General features: G+C 39.4%; 1 protein-coding gene across 4 annotated transcripts in view; it reads right to left on the bottom strand.

Moving 5' to 3' along the window:
* The window catches only part of pdlim7 (PDZ and LIM domain 7), a 129,611-nt gene that overhangs the window by 82,048 nt on the left and 21,914 nt on the right, over window positions 1–25,649 (bottom strand). For all 4 annotated transcript variants that reach the window (XM_069898674.1, XM_069898676.1, XM_069898677.1 and 1 more), the window contains exon 2: window positions 16,843–16,994. In XM_069898674.1, the coding sequence (XP_069754775.1) occupies window positions 16,843–16,994 (152 nt within the window). The remainder of the gene's footprint in view (window positions 1–16,842; window positions 16,995–25,649) is intronic.

The following is a 25,649-nucleotide window of genomic DNA, read 5'->3' as shown; positions in this document are numbered from 1 at the left end:
TTTAAAAAAAGCAACTTATCTAATAACATGGGAAGGAAACAAAGATTGCATGCGAGGGCAGCAATGAAGGACCCAATTGACATACTGGTCTTTATTGCTAGATTTGAGGAGGTTAAAATCAAGTATGGTTCGAATTATACAGTTTATTGGTAGAGCTGTTATGTACTTTGAATAATGTGAACAATTTTGGTCATTTTAGTAAGATATCCTAATAAGGGGGGCAGTACAGAACTTCACAGCTAATTGTTGGGATGAGAGGGTCATCTTATCACTAGTTCCTAAGAGAGTAACAGAAGGTGGATCAATTTTTGCATTTTGGAAGAATTCAGGATTAAATGTAACTGCAAGAGTCAAACCTGGGATAGATCAACAACACTGTATTGAAGAATGGTGGGGGAAGACTAAATGGATCCTATTTTCTTGTGTTATGAGGTAATTGCAAAATGAGTGTGCGAGTCATAATTTCCAACTATTGATAGACGCATTGTGCCTCAACACTGTGATAAGTAATCAGGAAACTGTTAATATGTGTAATGCAATAAACAGGAAACAGACCATGGACAAACCTTCCTATGACTTAAGCTGGGCTCTGATGCAGCATTTTAAAGACTCAACAGTGACTAGGATGCACTATTTCAGATCATCTCATATACTGTAGAAACCTATTTCTGCCTTCTGGGTCTTCCTAAACTGATGTAACCCAAGAGGCAAGAATTTATTTCAATTAAAAAATATATATTTATAGCACAGTAGAAGCAGATTCCAGCCATTTGCACCCATGCCACTTAATTACACCCCATACATTTCAAAGAGTGAGAGAAATCGGAGCATCCGGGGCAGACTCCTGAGAAACAGTGCCAGATTGGAACCAGGGTCACTGGAACTACAACATCATCATTACACTAACCATTCAACTTGGGTACAAAAAAAAATCAGCTTCTTGAAAGGATAAACAAGCCATAAAACAGGAGAGAGAAAAATAATCAGAAGAAAAGCAACTGATTTTTCCAATCTTCTCTAATATTCCCAATCTGACAATCAACTGACCGCACTGAGTATGGGTGAACTGGTCTGCGAGCTAGATCAATGTTCTCTCACTGTTAACTCTGCTTCTCACTCCATGGACACTGTCCTATAAACTGAATATATTCAGAATTCAAAAGGCAGAGAAGGCATTTGTTCCTTAAATTATTTGTACAACTTATTTGCTCAATGCTACAGGTTAACCTCAAATACATCTAATACCTTGTCAGAAAGATTTTCCTGCACCTTGACCACCTCTCTCATTTGCTGCACTTATTCTTCCTCGCATTCTGGGGGTCTAAATGCTTTTCTGCAACTTCTGCCAATATCCACCCATTCCCCAAGTCGCCATTCTTCTAACCAGTGCTTTAAAAAGCATATTATTTGCATCCCACATTCATCGGAAGCTGATGAAGTCCTATATTTATCTGGATTCTTCTTTAAGACCTACTTTTTTCCAGTTTAATGTTTATAATACTAGCTTCTTTAGATTGCAAAGACAAAACATAAGATAACCAGTTAAAATAGACAAATACTTTCCCTATTCAAGTATAATCTTAGCTTCACCAATTCTTCAAAGCTTCTGACCACTTGTTTCTATAAAGACTTGATTACAAATCTCATCAGAATCTTCAATTTTCATTCCAGCAAGGTACGAATATTGATGTTCAAGGCACAAAAAGTTTTCCCAGACACAAATGGCCAGAGAAAAAATATCTACCACAGTGCACTTCTCCCTGCTCCCTCCTTGCTTTTCTATTTGCTGATTGATCCATTAAAATACTGTTTTTCTATATCTTCAATGTCCATTTTCTCAGCTACAACTTCCTCAACTTTGTCTTCACTTTTTCCTTGACATTTTATTGTGAATTCTTTTTTATCCAGCTTTTCTGAAATCCTTGCTTATCTTTTCATCACTTTTCAACAACTATAACCCAAAACATTAAACTGCATCAGACTATATATATATGATAAAAATTTGTTGGAAAATTGACTGGTGAATTAAAATATAAACCTTGTTCTTATAGAATATAACTGAAAAATTAAGTAAAATTCAGGAAAGACAAATAGATTACAGAATAACTCAGCCACTCACTGCAGTTTGAAAGGTGATAAATGGGTTTTCTCACTCATGCAGTCTGATCTGTGAAGTTCTCCAATGAATACCATCCCAAAATCTGCAAGAAGTGACATGCATCGCAGAATCAACTGGTTCAGACACACAATGTACTCTTGCTTTATCACTTGAGCATTTTGCAAACATGCCAAGCCATTCCACCAGAAGACCAAGACAAAAACTGCCAAATTTGTCAGAAAGTCAATTATTTAAAAAAAATATAAACACAGCCACTGCGTTCCAGGAAATTAATCCCAAAACACATTCTAGGTAAAAAGATCAAAATGGAAATGAATGACTCATTCCCGTTCCGAAATTTGACCTGCAGCACCCCTCGACAATATTGCGGACTACATGCAGTCTAAACTGAATTGCAGGCGGTCAGCAATAACGGACTAATGAATAGCACGTATTTGTAAGTCCCGCCTCTTTACTTATCGCACTTATGGTGGAAAAAAAGTAAATTCTATGTAAAAAGCATAAATAAGAGCTCTGTTCACAAATTGTTGCCATCAGTAGCAACTACAAAATTAAAATAAGCACAATATAAATGAGATAGCTTAGAAGGCTACAGTATACAATAAACCAAAATATAAATTCCAACTTTTTATTTACAAATCAACATTTTATGCCACAAAATAATGAAAACACTTATATTTCATCTCAAAACAGGCCATGCTTTCTTCAGATATCTATCTATATGGCATAAATTAGGCAAAACCAAAACAATGCAAAACCAAAATCTGATCAAATCTCTTGAAAATTCTACCACTCAAATTCTCTGCTTAGGTAAATTTTAGGTTAGTAAATGTTAGGTATAGATTGGTTCAATATAATTTTTGTTTGCTTCCGTTATACTCAACTCCTCAAAAAAAATTTTTTAATTGAACCCAACATTATCAGATTTATGCTTTAGATGTGGTCAGGAAGTCAGTTCCTTTTTGCATTCTACTTGGAAGTGTCCGAGCGTAAAACCTTTTAGGTTTGAGTTAGTGAACTTTTTGAAAATAATTAGGGTTAAACTCCCACGGGATCTGATATTATTTTTGTTCTGTAATATTGAAGCGATTTGACCTATTTTGCGGTTAACTATGTATCAAAATGAATTTATACAAGTCGTTTTAGCTGTTCCTAGGAAGTGCATTGTCATTTCTTGGAGATCAGATGCAGATTTAGGGATGGAGAGACAGCATACTGAACTAAGTAGCTGTTTTCCACTTGAGAAGACACTTTTTATGTAAATTATGTTTTTTTTTTTAAATATGGAGCCCATATTTGCAATACGTTGCTTGAGGGACTCTCTGAAAGCTTGTCCTGTTGGTAATCCCCAGCTCCATCATTAGTATTGAGATTTTATGTTTTATTGACCATTCTCACAATGAGACATTTTAATGCACTCGTACTGTCAAGAAAAATACTGTAGGTATTTGCCCTCCCAGGTCTATGTAGTTTCAAAAGCCTTCACCATCTAGCATGTTTACATTGCAATTCAGCTGATCATATCTCCTGACTTGTAAATAAACAAAATGAACAAAATAAAATGGTGTTAACATGCTATACAGGAATTTAGCCCTTGTTTCTGGGAGAGTTAATGCCAACATTTAAATAAATATTTTTAATCCAATATTTTCTTGTATCCTACCTCTGTTTAACTAGAATTTATCTCATTTAAATTATATCAACATTTTATACCAGTTTGGCCTTCGTAACATCTCAGAACATCTTTCACAATAGTCACAGGCAATTCACCTAAATTAATTCTGCAGAACAAATCTCAACCAGTCTGATTGAAACTGGGATCCCAGTCAAACGTCACTTGGTTTCAGTATGTTTCCTCTAAAAGGCCAGTGCAAAAAGAAATCTGGCAAATATGCAAGTGGTTCTATGCTTAACTGATGAGAAATGCATTTAAACACATTGGAGAGAGCCAGCTGGAAAAGAGGTGACATTTAACAGCTTTTCCAGCCAGGTTTTACAGGAACAACTTTCTAATCAACACTCAGCAGGAGAATGTCTGCACAAGCTACTTTTCCGTACAGCGGTCCTCACTCAATTAGGCTTGTTCAAATTGCCTTTCAAAATAAGGTTAACCCGACAATTTATTTGGTTAAAGACCCTAGGATCGGGCTATTTGAAAAGGTCCAAACTGGGCAAGCCCAGTCAAAATCCACCCGGGTCTCAGACCTGCCTTGGAGGTGGTCTGGGAACCTGGTAAAACTTACCGGGGTGTTCTCCTCCAGCGATTTGAAAGGGCAAATGGCTCACCCAGTTAAACTGGCGATGTCAGCGCTTGTGTGCATGCTGGCTCAATGTGGGTTCATTGGCCGTCTTTCTTACCCATAATCTCCCATGCTGCTGGAACCACTCTGGTACTGGCAGAGTGCTTCCAGTTGTGTGGGGGATTATGAGTAACACTCTTGCTGCAAACCGGAGTGGCATGTCACAGCAGAACCCCCCAGCCCTTTCCTGGCACCAACCACATTCATTTTAGCACCCTCTCCCCCATTATTTTTGGGCAGGTTTTGAGGTGATTTTTGTGCCTGAATGGGGTTTAAATTATTTGGGCATCTGCCAACACTCTGGTTAACCCACAAAGAATCGGCAGTGTCAAAGGGGCTAAAGTAAGGGTATTTAAAGAGTCCACTCAGGTTTGTACAACTACATCCCTGGCAAATGAACTGGCTCTTCTGCATCCTGGAGTCCACTCATTCCTTGGCAATAACTCAGATTGGCTGGAAAATTGTTATTCACTTTGTAGCAACCCTTTAATGGTTGCTCCCAAGTTTAGAGCCAAAAAGAAACATGACGGCAAAAAGAAATTGACTGCTAGCTATGAAACAAAAATCGCATAACAGGAGGAAACCCAATGGTATACTATCTTGAACAGGCATTATTGGATTTTATGTGTGAAACACAAAATCTGCAGGTTCTATAATTGTAGTAAAAACACAAACACTGGAACTCAGCAGCCTCAGTGTCCAAAGGGGGTAAAGGTATTAAAAAAAAAGAAAAATAGACTATTCACAATACAAATATCCTTCACTCTCTTCCCATCCTTAGTTCTGTATCCATGCATTCCTAGCACTGTACATTGTTAAATACATTTCTATTCACACCATTGCCACCACTGTGTCACCTTGTCATTACTTCTGGGCAAAGGAGTTAAGGGTTATGGGGATAAGGCTGGAAAGGGCTACTGATAGTAGTGATCAGCCATGATCTGTAAAATGGCGGTGCTGGCTCGACGGGCCGAAGGGCCTACTCCAGCTCCTATTGTCTCCATCGCTCTGTTGTTTGAGGGGCTGCTCCTCGGTTTCAGCCCCTCAAAGCTTGGTAATGGAAGGTCTCTGGACCATGGACCTTCCCCACAGCACCCTCATGCTGGCTGTGTCAAGCCTCCAAGTCCCTCAGCAGCATTCCCTCACTGATAGATCCATGTGCTGAAAGACCAAGAGGTTTTGTGCAGAGTTTGTCTTTCACCGAGTTGATGATCTTCCACCAGTTCTGGATGCCTGACTCTGTGTGTCCCCAGGAATAGCCCATAAATCAGAGAGCCCTCTATCACGGCTGCTGGGGATGATGCGTGGCAAGGACTCTTGCATTCTTTCCACACATTTTTCACCAATCTGGATTCTGCAAAGAGGTGGGTGACTATCTCCATACCACTGCAGTCATCTTAGGGACAATGTGCATTGTGGGTGATGTTCCTGTTGTGCAAGAAGGATCTGTCCGGGAGGGCTTCTCTCACCACAGGCCAGGCCAAATGATTCTGCCAAATGACCAAATCCGCTCTGGGAATCACCCCACCGTCTCCATCGAGTCCTTGCGACTCAGTGCCTCCAGGATATTCTGTGGGGACTATTGTGCAACAATGGGGCCAGGTTCATCCTTCGCAGCAGCTGGGAGAGCTAGATCCTTAGCACATACCAGCCCTTGGTGCCCTTGTACTTTGGTTCCATGCACAGCCTGAAGCAGCCACACTAACAGGTGATTATCAAGATGAGGGCCATTCTCTGATGACTTGGACATAGTGATCCATCAGTTTCTTTCCATCTTTGATCTCCTTATTAACTGGAAGACTGCTCTGGTGACCACCAGGGTGAAGGATGGGCCCAGTACTGAGAGCACATTGCACCTGATGATTAGATTTTTCCCTGTTTTTGAGAAAGAGTATCATATCCATTCAGACCCAATTTCTGGTGGACTTTTGTGATCACTCCAACCATTCTTTGTGCAAGCCTTCAGGTAGTCAAATCTAACTGTGAAGAAGATGGTGGACTAGTCAGACCAGATTTGCCTTGCTCTTCCCTGGCGCCGGATGTAGACTCAAAATGGCTGCAGATGCTGATCAGTGTCTGAATAGAAGACGGCATCATCATCCACGTATATAGGGATACATGCCTTGTTACGTCACTCATCTTATGCCCTCATTCTTCCTGATGGATTTAGCAAAGGCTGTATGCAGCACACAAATAAGAATGAAGAGAGCAGGCAACCCTGCCCAATTCCAGACTTGATGGGAAAAGCTTTTGGTTTCCCACCCATTGGACTGTGCTACGGATGGCTGTTTAATCCAATTTCCAATTCCCTCCTCGAAGCCCATTTTGGAGAGCACAAGCACTTCTTCTGGTCTTGGTGATCGAGGGGTCACCATGCACATTCACCCCATGAACACTCACCCTAAACCCATCTTCAAAATATGAGTAAAAAGGCAGGCAAACACAGGACTAAAAAGACTGAGAATGAAGTGCAGGCCAACAGAGAAAAGGAGATAATTGGACATGAATAGGAGGGCAGGAAAGGTAAGAATTGAATGGGGAGGGGGTGACTCTATAAATGCAGAGCTAGAGGAAAGAAGATAGAGGGAAAGGGAGAGAGAGAGACAAAAGGCACTTTCAAGCAGGGAAAACACCAATCTGTAAAGGTGTAGGTTCTTCGCCCTTACACCTAAAGAATAACCTTTCTGAATATGCCATGGCCGGCTGCGAGGCATCGACTCCAACCCTTCTCAGGGAAGGATTATTGGCAGAGCGCTCCACCACCTGACCTGAATGTACAGCCACAGCAAGCTGCTGGTTAGGGGTGGGTTGATGATGCTGTCAGCCCGCAATCCATCTCCCGGCTCACCCCTCTCCCTCCATGGCCCCCTCAAGGCAGGAGCGGTGGGCGGAAGCTATCAGCATGGGCCGGCGGGGGCACCAGCATGGGCTGTGGCAGCCTCACCAGGATCCTTCGGCTCAAAATGTGGCAGAGCTGTGGCTGTTTTCCATACCCATAATCCCCCGTGACTGTTCTGGGAAACAGAGTGGTTCCAGCAGTGTGGGGGGGAAGACGGCCATTGCTCTGCTGCTTATTTATGACAGGTGGCGCTATGGCACCAGTCGCCCCATCTCCATTGGATCCAGAGGACGCTACGATGCACCTCTTGATATGGAATGCTTTTAGAGGTGCTGTCTGAAATGTAAGTTTTAAGTTTTAAATCTGCTCATAGCTGGCCTCCAGGCAAAGGCCAGACATGAAATGGCCAAAAGACAGAGCGAGAGAAAAGGATAAGAGAGACGGGGAGGGGGTGGAGTATGGGGGAAGAAACATGCCCTTCCCGGTTTTCCCCAGCCTTTTTAATTCAGGCACCTGCCTGCTTTTTGCTCATACCTAGAAGAATGGCTCAGGCCAGAAATATTAGCTACACATCTTTGCTTCTTTACTTCCTATGGACACTGCTCGACCTGCTGAGTTCTTCCAGCAGTTTTGTGCTTTTATTGGATTTTATAATCTTTTAGCAGAACTTTTTTTAAAAACAAAACATGCTTGGGAAGCACAGAATGATATTTTGACATCTAAAAATGCACAAATTACTAAAGCTACAAATTCCAATTTCAGACCCTGAAAACCCCAATTTGGCTCTAATTATTGCATTTTTAGCGAGTCTCACACATGTTCTCAAATTAGATAAATGTTTCAAACAATTACAACAGAACAAAAGAGCTCCAAAAGATTATTCCCGTTTCATATATGGTGTTTATGATATGGTACAAAACATATCAAACAAATCCCTTAAACTAATGTAGTAATTAATGTAGACATTAATAAAGTGGTCAGTCAATATTGCAATCTATTGGTTGCCATTTTCTTTAAACAGTATGGAAATTTCTTCCTATAAAATGCAAACTATAATAGGTCTAAATGTATAAATATACACCATCAACTGCTTAAGCACTTACTGAGTGTGCAAAGAAAAAAGGTGAATTAAATAAACATTGATGTTTAAAATCTTCTTGCAGAACAACTCCGATAGACAAGGAAGATTGATCCTAAAAAAAACCTTTGTTGAAATACAAACTACATTTCTCACTTGCACAACAGGAAGGCACATTTTAGACTTTTAATTACAAAACTAAGTCTACTTTGTCAGCTTATTTTTTTTAAAATTGTAAAACATTGAACAGATTTCATTTTTAGAATTTTAAAATATGTAGCTTCTTGAACATTCCTTTTATTTTATTTAGCCACACAAAAGATCGTGTCAAAGTTCAAGAATTTCTTTCTCAATACTCTTTGGCAATCATTCAACATTGCATGAAAATGGACCAACCCTTCCTGAAAATTGTGTGCTATCAAATCACCAGGCTTGCAATTTAAACAAATAATATCAAAATTTGAGCCACACAAAAAACTTGTACACCATGAATAATTAAAATTAAACTCCAAAATAGATGGAATGCCTTTCTTTAGAGAACGTCCAGTATTCAAACTGTTCAAATCCCCAAAGACTTCGCATCCCTTCAAGAAGTCAAACTTTTATAGGATTTTGGAATGGATCAAATAAACTTTCAAAACCATGCTTAATCGCCATTTCTTTTTTAAAAGTGTGGCTTCCCCATTCTAAGGCTCTCATATAATCCAAAACAGGTGAATGCAGAAGTGTTGTGAGGTGGGGCAGTTTAGAATATAAATCACATGTTTAGGGAGGATGTAAAAAAAGGTAAACCACAGACTTCTGTGGAAAAAAAAATAAAATGCAAGTTAATTTTCTTACTATTTTGAAACTGGAAATTACATCTGCCTCAAGTCCAAGTTCCAAATCTCAATTTAATTATCTTTTGAAAAATACTGGAAAAAAAGAAGGGAAATCTTTCAGATTAATGAAACCAGTTCTAGAGTATTTTTCTGTCAAAACCTTTTGCCTCTTTGTGGACCACCCAAGATCCTTTGCATTTTCAGCAATTCAATTTCATTTTAATCGGTCTACAGTTAATTTTGTTTTCTTTGCTTGAACATGAAAGAAAGCAGCATTAAAACACCCCTTTCTGGCATGCTCCAAATGCTTTAACCTGCTACCAATCTAAAAAGATCATCAACAATATTAAACTGAAGAGCAAAATGGCCATTTAGAGTTCTGTCCAAAACGCTCACACAGAGTGCTGGCAAGCACCTGAAAGTTTGTGAACTGATCCACCATTCAGATTTAGGGTCTTCAGTGATCAGTCAAAATAAAGGATCTAATTTAAATTGTTAATTTCAGAACTATTAAAAGTGTCCATTCGCTTCATTTCAAAACAATTCTTTTTCCAGCAAAAATAGATACACCCTTAGTTCCTTTATCAATGTAGCTTGGATATATCACTGGTTGTCACCCCAACTTTTTACTTGACCATACCTTTGTAAAAACAGGGAGAATGAAAACAATGGCTTTTCACATACAAATTCTACCTCCTACGTCCAGCTTGTACATCTCCTTCAATATCATATTTGGATCTGTGACGAGTTGTATGTATGGGAAAAAAATACAAACTTTTTCCTCTTAAAAATCAATAAACTTTATTGAACTTGTGACATGGAGATTATCAGGACAAATTTTAAACCTACCCCATGCGTTACAGCTCCACAACAATGGAAAGAGCCTCCAGTTTTAACACTGCCTCTCTCCTCTCCCCAGCCCTTAACAGATTGGAGGGGAAAAGCAACAAATTGAACTACAGCAGCAAAAAAATAAAAGGACCCACATTGCATATTGGCTAACTTCGTGCAAGTATACAATATTTGGCAACTCTACTGAGACCCAAATGCAGTGATGGAAAAAACCATTAGCTGGAGTCAGACTCAAGGGAGATCAACTGTAGAATAGCTGTTTATTTTTAGTGTTATCACAAAACTCAAGCAGCTAGCTTTCATAGAAATTTCTAGAAGTACCTGCCATGAGAGTAAATTTTGATAAGGCAGTAAAAGTGAGAATTGAGCTTTCAAATGTATATATTAGATAATTTTATCAAACAATGAAGTAATGAAACACGTTGCAAAGAACAATCTCTCATTTAACAGGTAATATTTAGGTAACAGCAGTATTTTAAAAAAATCTGCTTCCCAGCTCTACAAATCATTCACCTTTGAAAAGAATCTTGGCATGTTCATTTTGAATTAGCTACATGCTACAAATTACAATTTTAACATGAAATTGATTGAATATTATTGTTTAATGTATTTGCCGCATACAACTGCTAATATTTTAATGGACTATTTTGTAGGATGATAATTCTGGGGAAAAAAATTGTCTTGTCATTTGCCATACACAATAAATAATAGTTACAGTTCTGTAGACATCAACAGAAGAAATTTTTTTTTAAGAATTTTTCTATCGGAGATAACAATTACATGTTAAATTTAGTTTCTGAAATGTTTTACTCCAGCATTCAGAAATATCATCACTCACTGAGTTCTCTAATGAATATGTTTCTCACTGCATTCAAGTGATTCAAATTATCAACAAATTGAGAAATTCAGTGTTGCATTTTCAAAAAGATAGAAATTTAATTTTTTAAGCTATATGAAATTTAGCTTGTATCAGTAATTCTTGCAGTTACATTCTCTTCAGTAAGATGTTCTATTTTTGCAATAATTATTTGCGTGAAATCAGAGAAAATTTATTACCTCCATAAATGGAAATTATTTAATTTCTACCTACATTGACAGCCTCTTGTAAGATAACTGGTCTGTAACACTAAGATGGTTTGTTACCCAGAAGTGGTAGAAGTCATCTCCAATCTGCATCAACTGTGACCCTGCTCAAAGTGATCCTTGTGGAGGGGGCATTGAAAGGGTGGAAAAATAAACACCATCATGCAAAGGGAGGTTTGACTCAAATTGCCCATCTGTCTATAATAGTTACCTGCTCAAATATTAGGATGGACATAATCCTATACAAAAGGCTATTAATAGCCAAATATTAAACCAAAGGTGGAGTAGCAAATCTGATGAAATATTATGGTAATTTTTTTAAAATAAATCTCAAAATTGTTTTCTACATTAATGGCTTCCACCCACTGTTGCTGTCATTACAACTGAAAACACAAAGTCACTTGGCTGTCAGTTCTGCAAGTTTGCATTTCACTTTTATCAGTTTGTTTTCTTCAAATATTACTTTGCACATAAAATCAGAATTTTACAAAACTAAAATGTCCATGTTATAGAAGTATGGTGCAATACCCACTCAAAGGTGCAGGCAGCATGTGGTTGTGTTATTTAAGCATTAAATTTTCAATTGAATTATTTAAAACAAACAACTGAGCACTCAAAATCAGTTGCCAATCCCATAAATATAAAACTACTCAGTTAATGGTTCCCAGGTGAAAACAATTTCTATTATGTAGATGTTAAATACCTTTTAAATACTTAATTCTCTATCCATATCCCATCAAACAGATGTTTCCTGTATTCAAACGTCACTTTAGTAGTTCGCCAAAACTGAACTACTGTTTATTCTCCATTGCAAATAGCTACAAATCATTAAAAGGTAAAATAAAATGCCTTAAATGAAGTTTGTGGGACAAAATCAATTTAGATAACCGTAGTTAAAGTACATAGACAAGGAATTTACCCTTATTAAAATAATTAGTTCTCATAGTCCCACCCGTGGAATTTTGTTTTAAAAAAGATAAGCCATATCACATTCTACAGTTTTAAGTTACCGACTTCAATCCCTGTGTAGCATTACTATAGCATTTAGAGTCTGCTTGCAAATTAATTCAGCTACCATTTGCTTTACAAGCAGCACATTTTGAGTAATTGAGGGAATCAAAGCAGCTACCAAATAGGGGAGCAAAGAAAACTTTAATAATGCATTGCAATGTCCTATTCAAGATTATTAACTGAAATGGAATACAAGCTACAAAAACAAATTTTCAAACTGACCTCATGTTTATCTTGACTTTTTATTCTTTCCTCCCCAGGTCCCCTTCAGAGTTACTTTATTGGGAATCTGTCCAACTAGCCAATAACCTTCCAGCAACACAGCAGGATTCTCATGGCAAAGAACAGCTGACTAGTTTCTACAAGTGGTAAACGGCATATTTAAAACTGGAATTCAGCCAATTTCAAGGCTCACTCTTTTCCAGCTACTCTCATACAAGTAATCAGGAAAGTCTAAAACTACCTGAAAACTACAGACAGACATTTAAAAAACACTGCAGAGAAAAAAAAAATCCCCATTTCTTCCCAAGGTTAATCCATTTTCATTTCACCTTCCTATTCCACATCAGCTTGGCGCACTGAGTGCAGTCCTTGATCAGCATGTTGCCCTTTCCATTTTAGAAGTGAACAGCCCATGCATCCTACATTTCAGGATGTATAATGTAGTATTCAACCAGCTTGTGAAGTTACACCTGCCCATTCAATCATATTACCCACTGTATACTTGGTCTTTTTTCTGACTGCAAAATTTGTCTTTCAGCATTTATTAAATACATCATGCGTGTAACCATTACTCAAAATATTTCAATTATTACATCTCCTTTATTCCTTTCAAGTGGTTAATGAAAGCCTCAAGAGAGACAATTCTTCAAATCATCATTTTAACTCACCTTCAGTTTTCTTTTATAACATTTAATCCATCAGAAATAAGGCCAGATTCTCAGCACCTGGTGTGGTTTGATTATTTTTTTATATAAACAGTTGGGATAAAAATTTAAATTCTTCCAAAACTTAATTCACTTAAAAAACATTCAACTAATGTAATTTAACTAAAACTAAATTATTGTAAAAACAAAAATAAAGCAAACCACTTTACCTCATTTGCCTTTGCAATGAAAATGAGCCTGGAACAATGCTGAGGCGTTGGGTGTGAAGTGTATCCTGTCTGTCAACTCTACTTATTTTAGAACATCCCTTGATTAGATGTGAAAGTTCAGAAGTTGAAGGTATGTTCTCAACAACGAGATGGCACTGCAACAAAGCTCCTCGCCTTTAATGTAGTCTTGACCTATACTCATTTTAATTGAATTCTGAATTTCCTTTACTGATTAAAAATGATCTTTGATCATATGCCTTGAATCAGAAGACCAAGTTCAAATACTGAAGAATCAAGCACAGGTTAACCCTTATGCACGAAGCTTACTCCTTATGACCAAAGGATCTGGGACTCCATGTCCCTCTACAACTAGATCCTTGATTTGCTCATCAGGAGAGCCCAGCAACATCATCCCTCCTTTGATGACCATCCACACAGGGTACCCCAAGACAACAGGCTTCGCCCCTTAATCTACCCCCAGCACAATCCTAACTACATAGCCAAGTACACACCAATTCAACGTACAAATTCACTGACAACACCAGTCTTGTTAACAGAATAACTGGAAACAATGTCAGAATATAGAATCAAGACTGAGAATTTGGTCGGATGGTGCCAGAACAATCTTGCTCTCAATATCCAAGGCCTTATTTTGGATTTTAGGAAGGAGAGCCCAGGTGACCAAACACCTGTCAGCATTGACAGGATGGAGGTGGAGAGGGTTTGAACATTCCAGAAACAGAGTCTTATTTCAGAAGACTCTACTGCAGTCGGCACATCAAGGCATCGATGAAGATGACACACCAACACCTCCAGTTTCTAAAGGATCGCAGATTGGGTAGCATGTCATCAAATATTCCATCAAATTTCTACAGATACACTGTAAACAATGTACTGGTTAGTTGCATGAGTCTCCAAGATAAACACACGGGTACCTCTCTCCAATCAATGTGAGGCACGAGCTCAAGAAGGCAGCCAACATCATAAAAGACCCCCAGAAAAACCCTGGACACAACCTCCTCTCACTGGCTCCTTCTGGTAGAAGGTACAAAAGCCTGAAGACCAGCATCTCTTGGTTCAAGAACAACTTCATTCCAACAGCTACAATGCTCTTGAACCTTCCTTGTTATATACCACTCAGGCTTCTGATACCACAAAATGATGGTCTGCACTATTGTAGTCACATTTTTACATTAGGATAAATGATTTTTTTTTAAATTATTGTCTCTAATTCAATCCTGTACGTTATTTTGTGATTTTCTTTTAGTTGCTCTTTTTTTCCCCCTGGTGTGTGCATGTGGCAAAAAAAAAAGTACTATGCATATGTCAATATACTAATTTTCATTAGATGGTGAAAAATGCAAAATTCATTTCATAATATAGGAACCAGATGACAAGGCAGATCAACTCAGTTGGAGAAAAAGAGCACAAACTTCTAGCTCTCTCTCTTTCCGATTCCCTGCCTCCTTTCCTCCTGATCTGCATTCAGTCACACTCCCCTACCAATACTCAACTATCCTCTCCTGTCCTATCCAGAATACAGATTTATTGTCAGAGTACATACATGACATCACATACCACCCTTAGATTCTTTTTCTTATGGGCAAGGCAGAATCATCACTTATTTGTAGTCCAATTATCACATTTTCTCTGTAGGTCTGTGCTCCTCCCCTTGTCCTTTCTTTCCTTCTCCCCAGCCTTTTAATTCAGATCCCTGCCTACTTTTTACTTGAAGGGCTCAGGCCCAAAATATTGGTTATACATTTTTACCACCTGTGGACGCTGCGAGACCTGCTGAGTTCTTCTAGCATTTGTATTTTCTCAAAAACATTAATCGTCAACTTTGGTGAGAATCCCAGAGACAGGATTGCTTTGATTACATCATTTTGCTCTACTTAAATTATGACAGTGGAAAAGAACAACAATGTGAATTGCTTCAGCCAGGAGGATAAATTTACTGTGTTAGAAACTGCTGCGCAAAATTTTGAAAAATCCTATGTCATAAAATAGTAACGCTCCAGGAGGCTGATTTAATCTGCATGTGTAGCTATTTAAAAGTGCTATTCAATTAACTTCTAGCCCTACTATTTCCCCATAGCTTCCTTTTCCCCTTTTGAATGTCACCACTGAAATCAGCTCCTGCTTCTTTCAGATAAGAAATTTGCACAACAATATCTCATTTAAGAACAACTTCTTGCCATGTTGCTTTCGGTTAACTTGCCAGCTAGCTGCAATTTTCATCTGGTTATTAAGTCTTCTGCATTAAAAAGCCATTTTCCAGAATAGTACCTTTCCCCATATGCAGAATTCTGTTAACTGAAATGCTACATTAAGCGAAATTTTTGTGGCCATGATGTCACAAGTTGAAAAAAAATCATCTCCCAACTTGCCCACGTGGGGCTCTGATGCTCTGTTGGTACCAAGCTTTTCAGATATGGGGAAACGTACTGTATTGAGTTGATCAGCCCATTCACCAATTCTGAACATCCCACTGAACTTCCTCCAAGAAGGAGAAGACCCTAACAACACTAACTTTTCCTCTTAATCATATATGAGCAAGCGTCTCTGTACTCCCTGAAGCTTTGACACATTTTGTCCAGAACCAATGACGTGTTCCAAATGACGGCCAAATGATATTAGTTTCGCGGAACTTTAGTGCAAAGCTATTGCAGTGTCAGTGACCCAAGCTCAAATTCAGCGCTATCAGGAGTTTGTGTATTATCCCTGTGCGCATATGGGTTTCCTCTGAGGGCCCAGATTTATTCCCACCCTCCTACAACTTACAGGGTTACCAGGTTAATTGGTGTATTTAGGCAGTATGGGCTCAAACGGCCTGTAACCATTCTGTATACCTAAAAAAAACCTCCAGACTTTGTGTTCATTGCCTCTATGAAAGTCTTTAATCCCATAAATGATCTTCGCAACTGTTCATCCATTTTGAAGTTATGCATTCATGCACTTACAGGCCTCTCTCACGGTCTTTCCCTACCCCATGGCATGTCCTGTTAATAATGGATTTTTTACTTAATTTTGCCTCCTTCATTCTTCTTATCAGAAAGCACACATTGTTATTTAGAACAAAAAAAATAAAGTCCAAAGGGCTTTGCTTACAACATGGAACCGCGATCTTGCGGTTTGGTGACTGTCACTACCTTCATGCTCTTCTGTTTTATCATTAGGGATGGAAAAACCCTCAAATTTTAGAGTACTATTAAGAGTGCAAGGTATAATGTTCAAAACATCTTTACCAAATAAATGCTTGTCTGTAAACATTTTTAAATAAATGAAATATAAACAACTCTCATTAGCCAATCTTAACACTTTTCTCCACTCTCAAAAAAAAAATAGAGATATGAATTATTGGAAAAAGAAATTGAGCAATTCATGCAATGTTCTACCTTGGAACCCCTCCACATTGAGCAGAGAAGACAAATTGTCTCTGTTCTCAACTTTTTTTTAAAAAAAGGTAATTCATCATATTAAACCACCATATGGAATAATTTCACAACAATCATCTCAGTTGAAAAGCTGACCACTGGTTGACGAGGATTCATGGTATGCAACAGGATAATGCCTGCATTAACAGGATTAGGTTTAAAGGATTCAAGGCATATTCCCCATCTACATTCTTTTTCCAACTTACTTCCCCAGGGAAAGTTTCAAGATCCCTGCACAGGCCTTGATCTTGTTCTGTGCCTCCAGATGAGTCATTCCTTCAGTATTTTCACCATCAATGGATATCACGGTGTCGCCGACCCCAATATTCGCTTGGTCTGCCTTACCACCTGGTGTGACCTGCAGCAAAATAATCATTTTGCTGTTTAGTACAACTTGGAACTTTTAAATGTATTATTCAATGTAATTACACACATGACCAAATACACTTTTCAAAAGCTTCAAGTACATGCCTGTACAACTTTAGAATTCCTTAGACTTCAGAAATTTATTAAATGCAAATATTTTCTGATTGATCTATATATTGACTAAAAAGTGAAAAATCCTGGTCTGTTTTATTTTTTGGTCAGCAGCGACAGGATCAAATTAGAGAAAATTCTGCAGTTAACTCGTGCTACAATAGGAAGTTGACCAGAAATGGATCCTCTAATGCCAACAGATTTAAGATGTAAGCTCATTAGATAACACACATCAGATAAGGAACATCAGAAGTTGACCACTCCACGATTGTACACAAAAGTCCAATGAAAGTCCCACCACAGAATGACCCTTGAACCCCATAATCAGAGTGGGCACAGAACAACCTGTGGCCAGAGTTTGGCTGGAATACATTGGGTAATTAACAAGATGAGGGCTTATTTAACCATGGTATAGAGTACTTCAAAAATGCAATTATACAGCTGGAAATGAAGATAGAAACAAGGCTACAATGCACAACATCAAGTTATTCTTTGGATGTCATAAAATAATCTTGGATCCTGGTTTTCCTCACCTCCAGCCCACAATCAGTGGAGGAGATGTTCTTACCAATCCTCACAACTCCATCAATACCAGAGCACCACAGGGCTACATTCTTAGCCCCCTGCTCAACTTGTTTTGCATCCATGACTGTAGGGCTTGGTACAATAATAACACCATCTACAAATTTGCTGACGATACCTTAGTAATAGTTTGTCTAAAATGGAGTGACGAGTCGGCATACAGGAGAGAGATTGAAAACTTGGCTGCTTGGCGTACTAACAGCAACACTGCACTCAACGGCACCAAAACCAAGGAGTTGGTTGGTGAACCTTTGGAGGGGAAAATCAGAGGTGTACAATCCAGTGATCGCTGGGAGCTCCGAGGTGTAGAGGGTGAGCAAATTTAAATCTCTGGGAGTCACTTATGCTGGAGGACTTTTCCTGGACCCAACAGGGATGTCATTGTGAAGAAAGCACATCAGCACTTCTACTTCCCCCAGGAGTTTTTGAAAGCTCGGAATGACATCAAAAACCGTGGCAAATTTCTACAGATATGCAGTGGAAAGTGTGCAGATCGGCTGCATCACAGCCTGGTATGGGGGCACCAATAGCTTTGAGTAGAAAGCCCTACAAAAGATAGTGGACAAAGCCCAGTACATTACAGAAAGGCAAAACTCTCTCCACTGTTGAGAAAATCTTCATGGAACGCTGCCGTTGGAGAGCAGCAGCAATCATCGAGTATCCACATCACCAAGGATATGATCTGTGGTCACTGTTGCCATTAGGAAAGTGGTATAGGTGCCACAAGACTTGTACCACCAGGCTGAGGAACAGTTACTACCCTCCACTATCAACTCAAACAAAGGCAGAGACGCATTTTGTACATTGGGTACACAATATTTATATTCTGTATTGCACAGCTTGTTTACGTTTAATTTTGTCTACATTCTGTTGTGTAAACATCTTTGAGTAGTTTTTTTTGCACTACTGATAAGTAGAATTTCTGGCTGGCTCCCAGGAAAAGGAATCTCTGGGTTGCAAATGAAGTCATGTATGTACATGGACAATAAATGTGAACTTTGAACTTTCACTGTATTCCAAATTGGTGAGACTTACTTTGGCAACAGGAGAAAAACACATGAAGTTGATGTGGAACTACCAAAAAATTCCTTTGAAATTTAGGATTTACAATATTTGACTGTATACAAAACCCATGGGCATATAAGACTCCCCTATTTCAGCAGGGAATATTAAGAATTTTTTTTTTTTTTTTAAAGCGTATTTACAGATAAGCATTTAATGTTATTGAAATATATAGCTACAGAATAGCAGAAAAACACGGACAGAACAAACAACTCTGACAACAGGAAAAGCCTTTTTAATAAGACTGCTGTAATTTACAAGAGAAAACTAAAGCAGCTTAGCTATTGCAGAAAACAGTTGATAAATACAAATGCCACTGTTGGTCCCCATGCTGGTACCGCTGGCTGCTCTCTCCCGGCGGCCCGCTGTCCGTCCCCGCATTGGTCCTCCTCTCTCCTGGTGACTCGGTGTCGGACCCTGCATTGGTACCGCTGCCTCTCTCTCACTCTCTGGGAGAGGGGGAGCGAGGCAATGGGACCAGAGTGGGGACCAACAGCAGGCTACTAGGAATGTCCCCTGATAGCCTGCCACCAGCCCCCAACAATAGCGGTTTTGCATACAAGACCCGGGGGATATATTTGATATATTTGAACCTCTTTTGGAGGAAAAAAGTGGGTCTTGTATGTCATCAAATATGACAATTGGTGCTGATAAAAAAAGATACTTTACACAAAGGAATGTAAAAATGTAGAACTGTAAGCGTTTATAGATAAGTTCAGTTATTTTTTAAAACAACAAGGTTTTTATTAATGATATTGATAAATGTCATAAAGGCTATGGAAGAAAAACAAGACAGAACCACCTCTCAAAGGGCTAAATGGTCTCTTTCTTCCCCAGAATGCAAAAGAATAGAATTATCCAACATTCTTTAAGTGTAACAAAGATCACATTTGAAAAGATGTCACGGGTTGCATCGACTGTAGAGATGTCATGACCTCTAGTAGCATGGAAAGTGCTTTCAAATCCAAATTATTTGTTTATTTGGTCCAGATATGGAACTAATGATCTTTCAAAGTTGTACTTGATTGAAGCCCAGTTGAATAAGATTAATATAAACATGCAAAAGTCACTGAACTAATAAGCATTTGAAGAGCTTTATTCATTAATATATCTGCCATGGAGTAATCCAAAAGAGGTAAACATGCAAATTCTTCTGTTTCATTACTTATGTAAATTCAGTCACCATGGACTTGTAGCATATCAAGCAAAGTAATTGGAGAGCACACCAAAGCGGATTGGAAGGAATTTCAAACCACAATTTGACTTGCTTGCATCAGAAAGTGGACTTGCCACAGATATCCCCCATCTTTTGTAATAGTCTGTGAATGCACACACAGAAGGTTCTGATTATGAGGGTTACCATCCAATTTTATCTGGATTTCATCGCCCACTTCCTGTAGATTATTATTTTCAGACATTACCTCACAATTATTTCCAAATACTTTAAAACCTCAATTCAGAACTTTTGGTAATACTTATACTGGTTAAGGGAGAAAGATAAAGACATGCAAAAACAGAGAGAATATAGGCACTTCTATAGTGGGGGGAAAAAAGCAAAGAGATATTCTCTGTCTTTAAATCACTTCACCTCCATAAAAGGTCCAAAGGTGGATTGACTGCTCAAACTCGCTCCATCTTCCATCCGCCTGGGGGGGGGGGGGGGGGGGAGGGAGATTCTGAGATGGAGTGGAGTCCCTCTACCTCCTCCATAAAAGGAGTGCTGTTGAATGCACCTCCAAAGGGAGTGGGGCTGATGATGACATTAGCCCACGTCCCGGGAGAGTGCATTTTTAAAAAGCCATATGGTTAATAGAGGCTATTACGTTGAGCAGGAAATCTGCTCGAGTCTCAAGACTGCTTGCACAGGTCTCCACTAGCGCTCTTACCTGCTCTTTAGTCATTATTTTTGAGTATAGACCACTCTTCCTTCTCAGCGTGCATGTTTGAGGTCACAGTGGCGGGCAACGCTACTGCACTTCAGCTCTGGAAGTTGCCAACTCAGCGCTGCAGAAAGGCAGCGCGGGATCCGCATGATAGGTCAACACCATAAAAGGTAATTTCGCTTTTTTAAAAAAAAACTCAAACCGACTAAGGGCTTATGATTACCATTAAATGTTTTATTACAATAATGGAGAAAGTTATCCGCCTACATATCATCTATCATCAACTCAGGCACTGGAGAAATCATGCAGTTCCCACAAAAAAAAATTAATACTCCTGAGGATTTGGGCTAATCTTTAGTCTTGACTACGTGAGGTTTCTCACCATATTTTTTTTTAATTTAGGGGGCAAGAATTCAGGCACAGTTGCCAAAGGTCTTCATTTAGAATCTGCTTCATTGATGCCTTCAATCACAGCTGCACCTCAGGAAACATTCTTCTCCGGCATATAATGACATCATTCATCATTTTCATTTCACTTCAAGTTGAAATGCAACTTGTATAAAACACTACAGACAAATTGAAACTATATAAACAAGTTCAAAAGCAGCAAAATAAAAATCAATGTTAATTAATGCCACAAAAAATGTTTTGAGAAAAAAAATGACATGAACACCATTCTGGCACAATTTAGAGTTGTGGCTTTGTCTGTACTACTGTATTTAGTTAAAGTTTCAGAAACTAACCTCTTTGCATCACAGAGGACTCAAATTCCCTTACCGGCTCAGGGTTCATCCAGTGTCAAGCCTCAACTGTTTCACATTACACCTCTATGCATTTAAATTCCATCTTTACTTGTAGAAAGGATGAGTGTTCAAGAGGTTTTTTTTATATAAATCAAATCAAAGCCATATGAAGAGATTTCAAATATTATCAAAAACAATCGAGGATCAATTTCTAGTCGTTTTTATTTTAACAAAGCTGCATTGAAATTAGCCTCAGTACCCTTATCATTGGATCTACATTCACAGTTGGAAGTTGGCAAAGAAATAATCACACAGCTGTACATTATTGAAAAAAAATGTGAACCATTATGACTCCAACCTAGACATAATTGGTTTTCAATGAAATAGCATATGGTTTTAAATATCCACAAGTAACTGTTCATGGGGTGAGCAAATTCTTTCAAGTAAAGTATTCTAACAGTTCCAGTTTTATTTTCAAGCTGAATGGATAACTTCATGATCTTTGTTTCTTAAATTTCCAAACAATATTCAACATTGGCATTTCTAGTGCTGATATTCATTTCAACCAGAGTTATGTCAAAAGCACAAAAAAAAATGGATCTAAGGAACTGTTCTCCCTCATTGTTGAAAATCAACAAGTGCTTTTTTTTTTAATTAACTGGAAGCATAAAAAATGACAGTATGTGAAACTTGTATGCTAGAATCACTTGGAACATTAGTTCCACAATGCAGGAGAAACTGCCGCCAGTCCCCACTGAAATTCAGTACAGTTCAAAAAGAGTTTAAAAATAGAAAACTAATTTTGACTGCAAAATAATTAACAACCCTGATCATTTCTTCCATTATTCATTATTCTCACTTTTCCCCCATGTGCATACATGTTTTAAAAAGTTACTACTTTTGATTCAGCCTATTTATTAGTTAAAAATCCAACTGTTTGGTCCAAAATACAGTGCATCATTCAGACACATCCAGCAGAATCTGGATCTTAAATAGGTTTTAACTCGATTGGCAACACTGTTGGCTCAGCCCCTATTCTAATAGGCATAAAGACAAAATCCAGCTTTTTTTTTAAAATCCAGAACTGATAAGACACAATTTTGACAATTTATTTTTCTGACGAGGTGTGAAACAGAAGCTTAACTGCCTCATTCAGAGGTAAAAATGTCATCGCATGCCTTGCCTTCTAGCCAATATTTAATTATCACGAAAAATGATCACCTGTGCATAATTGCATACAATTTAGGCAGGGTGAAAATTAACCCATTCTAACCATATGGCTGCATTCAAAGATACTAATTGGCTGCAAAAAAAAAGGTGCTTTGAGTGTCTCAAACACTAGGCATTTACAAACTAGGACTGCTCGGGACCTGTGTATCCTACCCGTGTAGTGGGCCCCTGCGGTCCTTTACACACTGGACCCTAAATTGCCTGGTTGAATGGCGACTGGGCAATTTAAGGGCACTCCTGCCCCTTTGATCACCGGAGACCCCACAGGGAATTCCCTGTGTTAGCCTCCAAAAGATAAGTGGCCGGGGTGGGCGCAGAATCAGACCAATGTCAGGGCTGGGGGGGGGGGGGGGGAGGAACGCGGAATCAGGGCAAGAAAGTGGTCAAGGCCTGGGCGGAATGAAGTTGGGGAAAGACCAATGGCCGTCCTTACCTATAATCCCCATGCTGCTGGAACCACTCCGGTAAGGAAGAGAGCTATTGCATACAAGTCCTGACGTTATTTTCTACCCAAGTAGCCATGACCGCTTACAGATTGACCAGCAGCAGCTACACGGCGCGTATACGTCTCCGCAATCCGCCTCAGAGGTGGATTGCCTAGCTGGGCAGTTTTTTAAAAAATTCTACCCACTAATTGGCCTGCCAAATTGGCAGGTCAAACTCATGTCATAATCCAATTTGTAAACCTTTACTGAAAAACTGAATACATAAGCAACATGCTGGAAGAAGCTACAAATGATATGCGCAATAACCCCAGGAATGGTTTTGCATTTGCTTCGGGGCTTGAGTCGCAATTATTGTGAAAGGACTCATGCATTTAAAAGGTGTCAATCACAATCTCACTTTCATGCATCCTGAAAGCAATTTCAGGAAACCATTATACCAGTTCCACTTGGCACATCTCTTTAAAGTGAGCACTTCTAAAGCTTCAGGAGTAGCATTTAACAGGGATAAGGTTCAGGGATAAGTGAGAACATCTCAATTAACATTTAGGGAGCTGGACAATTTAATTGAACTAGTCAGAAACAGAAAGTACGCCTTGCACAAATCAGGGGCTTAGGATGCACAAGGGCGAAGATATGACAGACTGAGTGCCAGTGACGTTGACCAGAAGATGCAATCTCCAGGTAGGATAAAGTTAAATTACCTTACACCACTCTTTTGCACTTGGAGCTGTGTCTGCAGTTCTGATTGCCCAGCTCTAGGAAAGAAATCATTAAATTGGAAAGAATACAGTAATGTAAGGGGCGCCAGGCGACTTTAGGCCATTTCATGCCAGGCCTCGTCCTGGAGGCCGGCTGCAAGCGTGGAGGGAAAACCTAAAACTTACCTTTCATAGCGCATCCAGAAAAGGCCGCTTCAGCGTCACATTCATGTGGAGCGACACCTCATAGCAGCCCTCCAGATCCAATGGAGGTGGGGGCGACTGGTGCTGCAGCACCACCCAGCATAAATGTGCAGCAGAAAAATGGCCGTCTCCCCTACTCATAACCCCCCCCCCCCCCCCATGCAGCAGGAACTGCTTTGTGTTTCCACAGAACATTAGGGATTATGGGTAGGGTTAGGGTTAGCCTGCACCGGCCGCCCTGACGGCCCCCACTGCCCTGACAGCTCCCGCCAACCACCCCTGCCTTGAGGGGATCATGGAGGGAGAGAGGTGAGTGGGGAGATGGGTCACGAGCTGACAGCATCATCAGCCCGCTCCTAACCAGCTGCTTGCAGCTGCTGTACATTCAAACTAGGCAGCAGAGCCCAGCACTCCACCAATTATCCTTCCCCAAGATGAGTTGGATTCAGAAAGGCAAGTCTCTAGGTGCAAGGGCAGCGAACCTCCACCTTTACAGTTGAGCACTTTCCTTGCTTGAAAGGGCCTACTAATAGAACTTATGGCAAGCAGAAGGGAATTTTGTGTAATGTTACATGTTCTGTACTATTACATGACATTGACAACGCTGTTAGCGTAGCAGTTAGCTTAACACTATTATATCAGCAATCCAGGTTAAAATCCAGCACGGTCTGAAAAATGATTGAAAGTTCTCCCATCCCACCCTTCAAAAACATCTGTGGGTTGTAGGGTAATTGGGTGTAAATGGGTAGCATGGCTCGTGGGCTGGAATGGCCGGTTACTGTGTTGCATATCTAAAACATTTAAATAAAGGAATCTTGAAAAAAAAGGAATGTTTCCAGGATGAGAGACTGCTTGAATTATAGGGAGAAGCTGGACAGGCTGGGTCTTTATTCCATGCAGTGTAGGAGACAGAGGGGTAACCTTATATCAGCATGACAGGCATAGATTAAGCACATGTTCACAATTTAAGGTGAGTGGGGGTGATTGAAGAGAGAACGGAGGGGCAACATTTTCATTCAGAGCGTATCTCCTTTCTGGAACAAGTTCCCAGATGAAGCTATAGGAGAGAATACAACTTTGAAATATTTATGGATAGTTGGGGTTTAGAAGGATGTGGACTAAATGCAGGCAAATGGGACTTGCCCAGAACGCCAACTGGGCCAGCATGGCAAGTTTGAGTTGAAGGATCTGTTCAGTACTGGGCCAGCTAAATTTGACAGCATGTGTGCACAATTAAAAGTCACATGGGGGAAAAACCAAGGAAATAAATTTCATTCTTCAAAGACAAAACAATCTGCTGGAAGAACTAGAGGTGGGAATAAAATGATCACGTTCTGGTCGGTTTCCAGTTACAAGTGGTGTTCTGCAGGGGTTGGTGTTGGGGCCGCTTCTTTTTACAATATACAGTATATTGATGATTTGGATGATGGATTGAATGGTTTTGTGGCTACATTTGCAGATGACACCAAGATAGGCGATGGATTAAGAAGTGAAAAAACCAAAAGGCTGAAGAGAGACTTGGACAGCTGAGGAAAGTGGGCAAAAAAAAAAAATTGGCAGATGAGATGTAATGTTGAGAATTCGTTGCCACATACAGATGTGGAGGCCCAATCATTAGGGGAGTTTATTGACAGGATTCTAATTAGTCAAGGAATATGGGGAAAAGGCAGGAAATTGGAACTTGAAGT

The sequence above is a fragment of the Narcine bancroftii genome, chromosome 9 (assembly GCF_036971445.1).
Source record: "Narcine bancroftii isolate sNarBan1 chromosome 9, sNarBan1.hap1, whole genome shotgun sequence".
NCBI classification, from domain to species: Eukaryota; Metazoa; Chordata; class Chondrichthyes; order Torpediniformes; family Narcinidae; genus Narcine; species Narcine bancroftii.
Note: the sequence above shows the minus strand (reverse complement) of the source record. Positions and strands in the feature narration are given on the sequence as shown.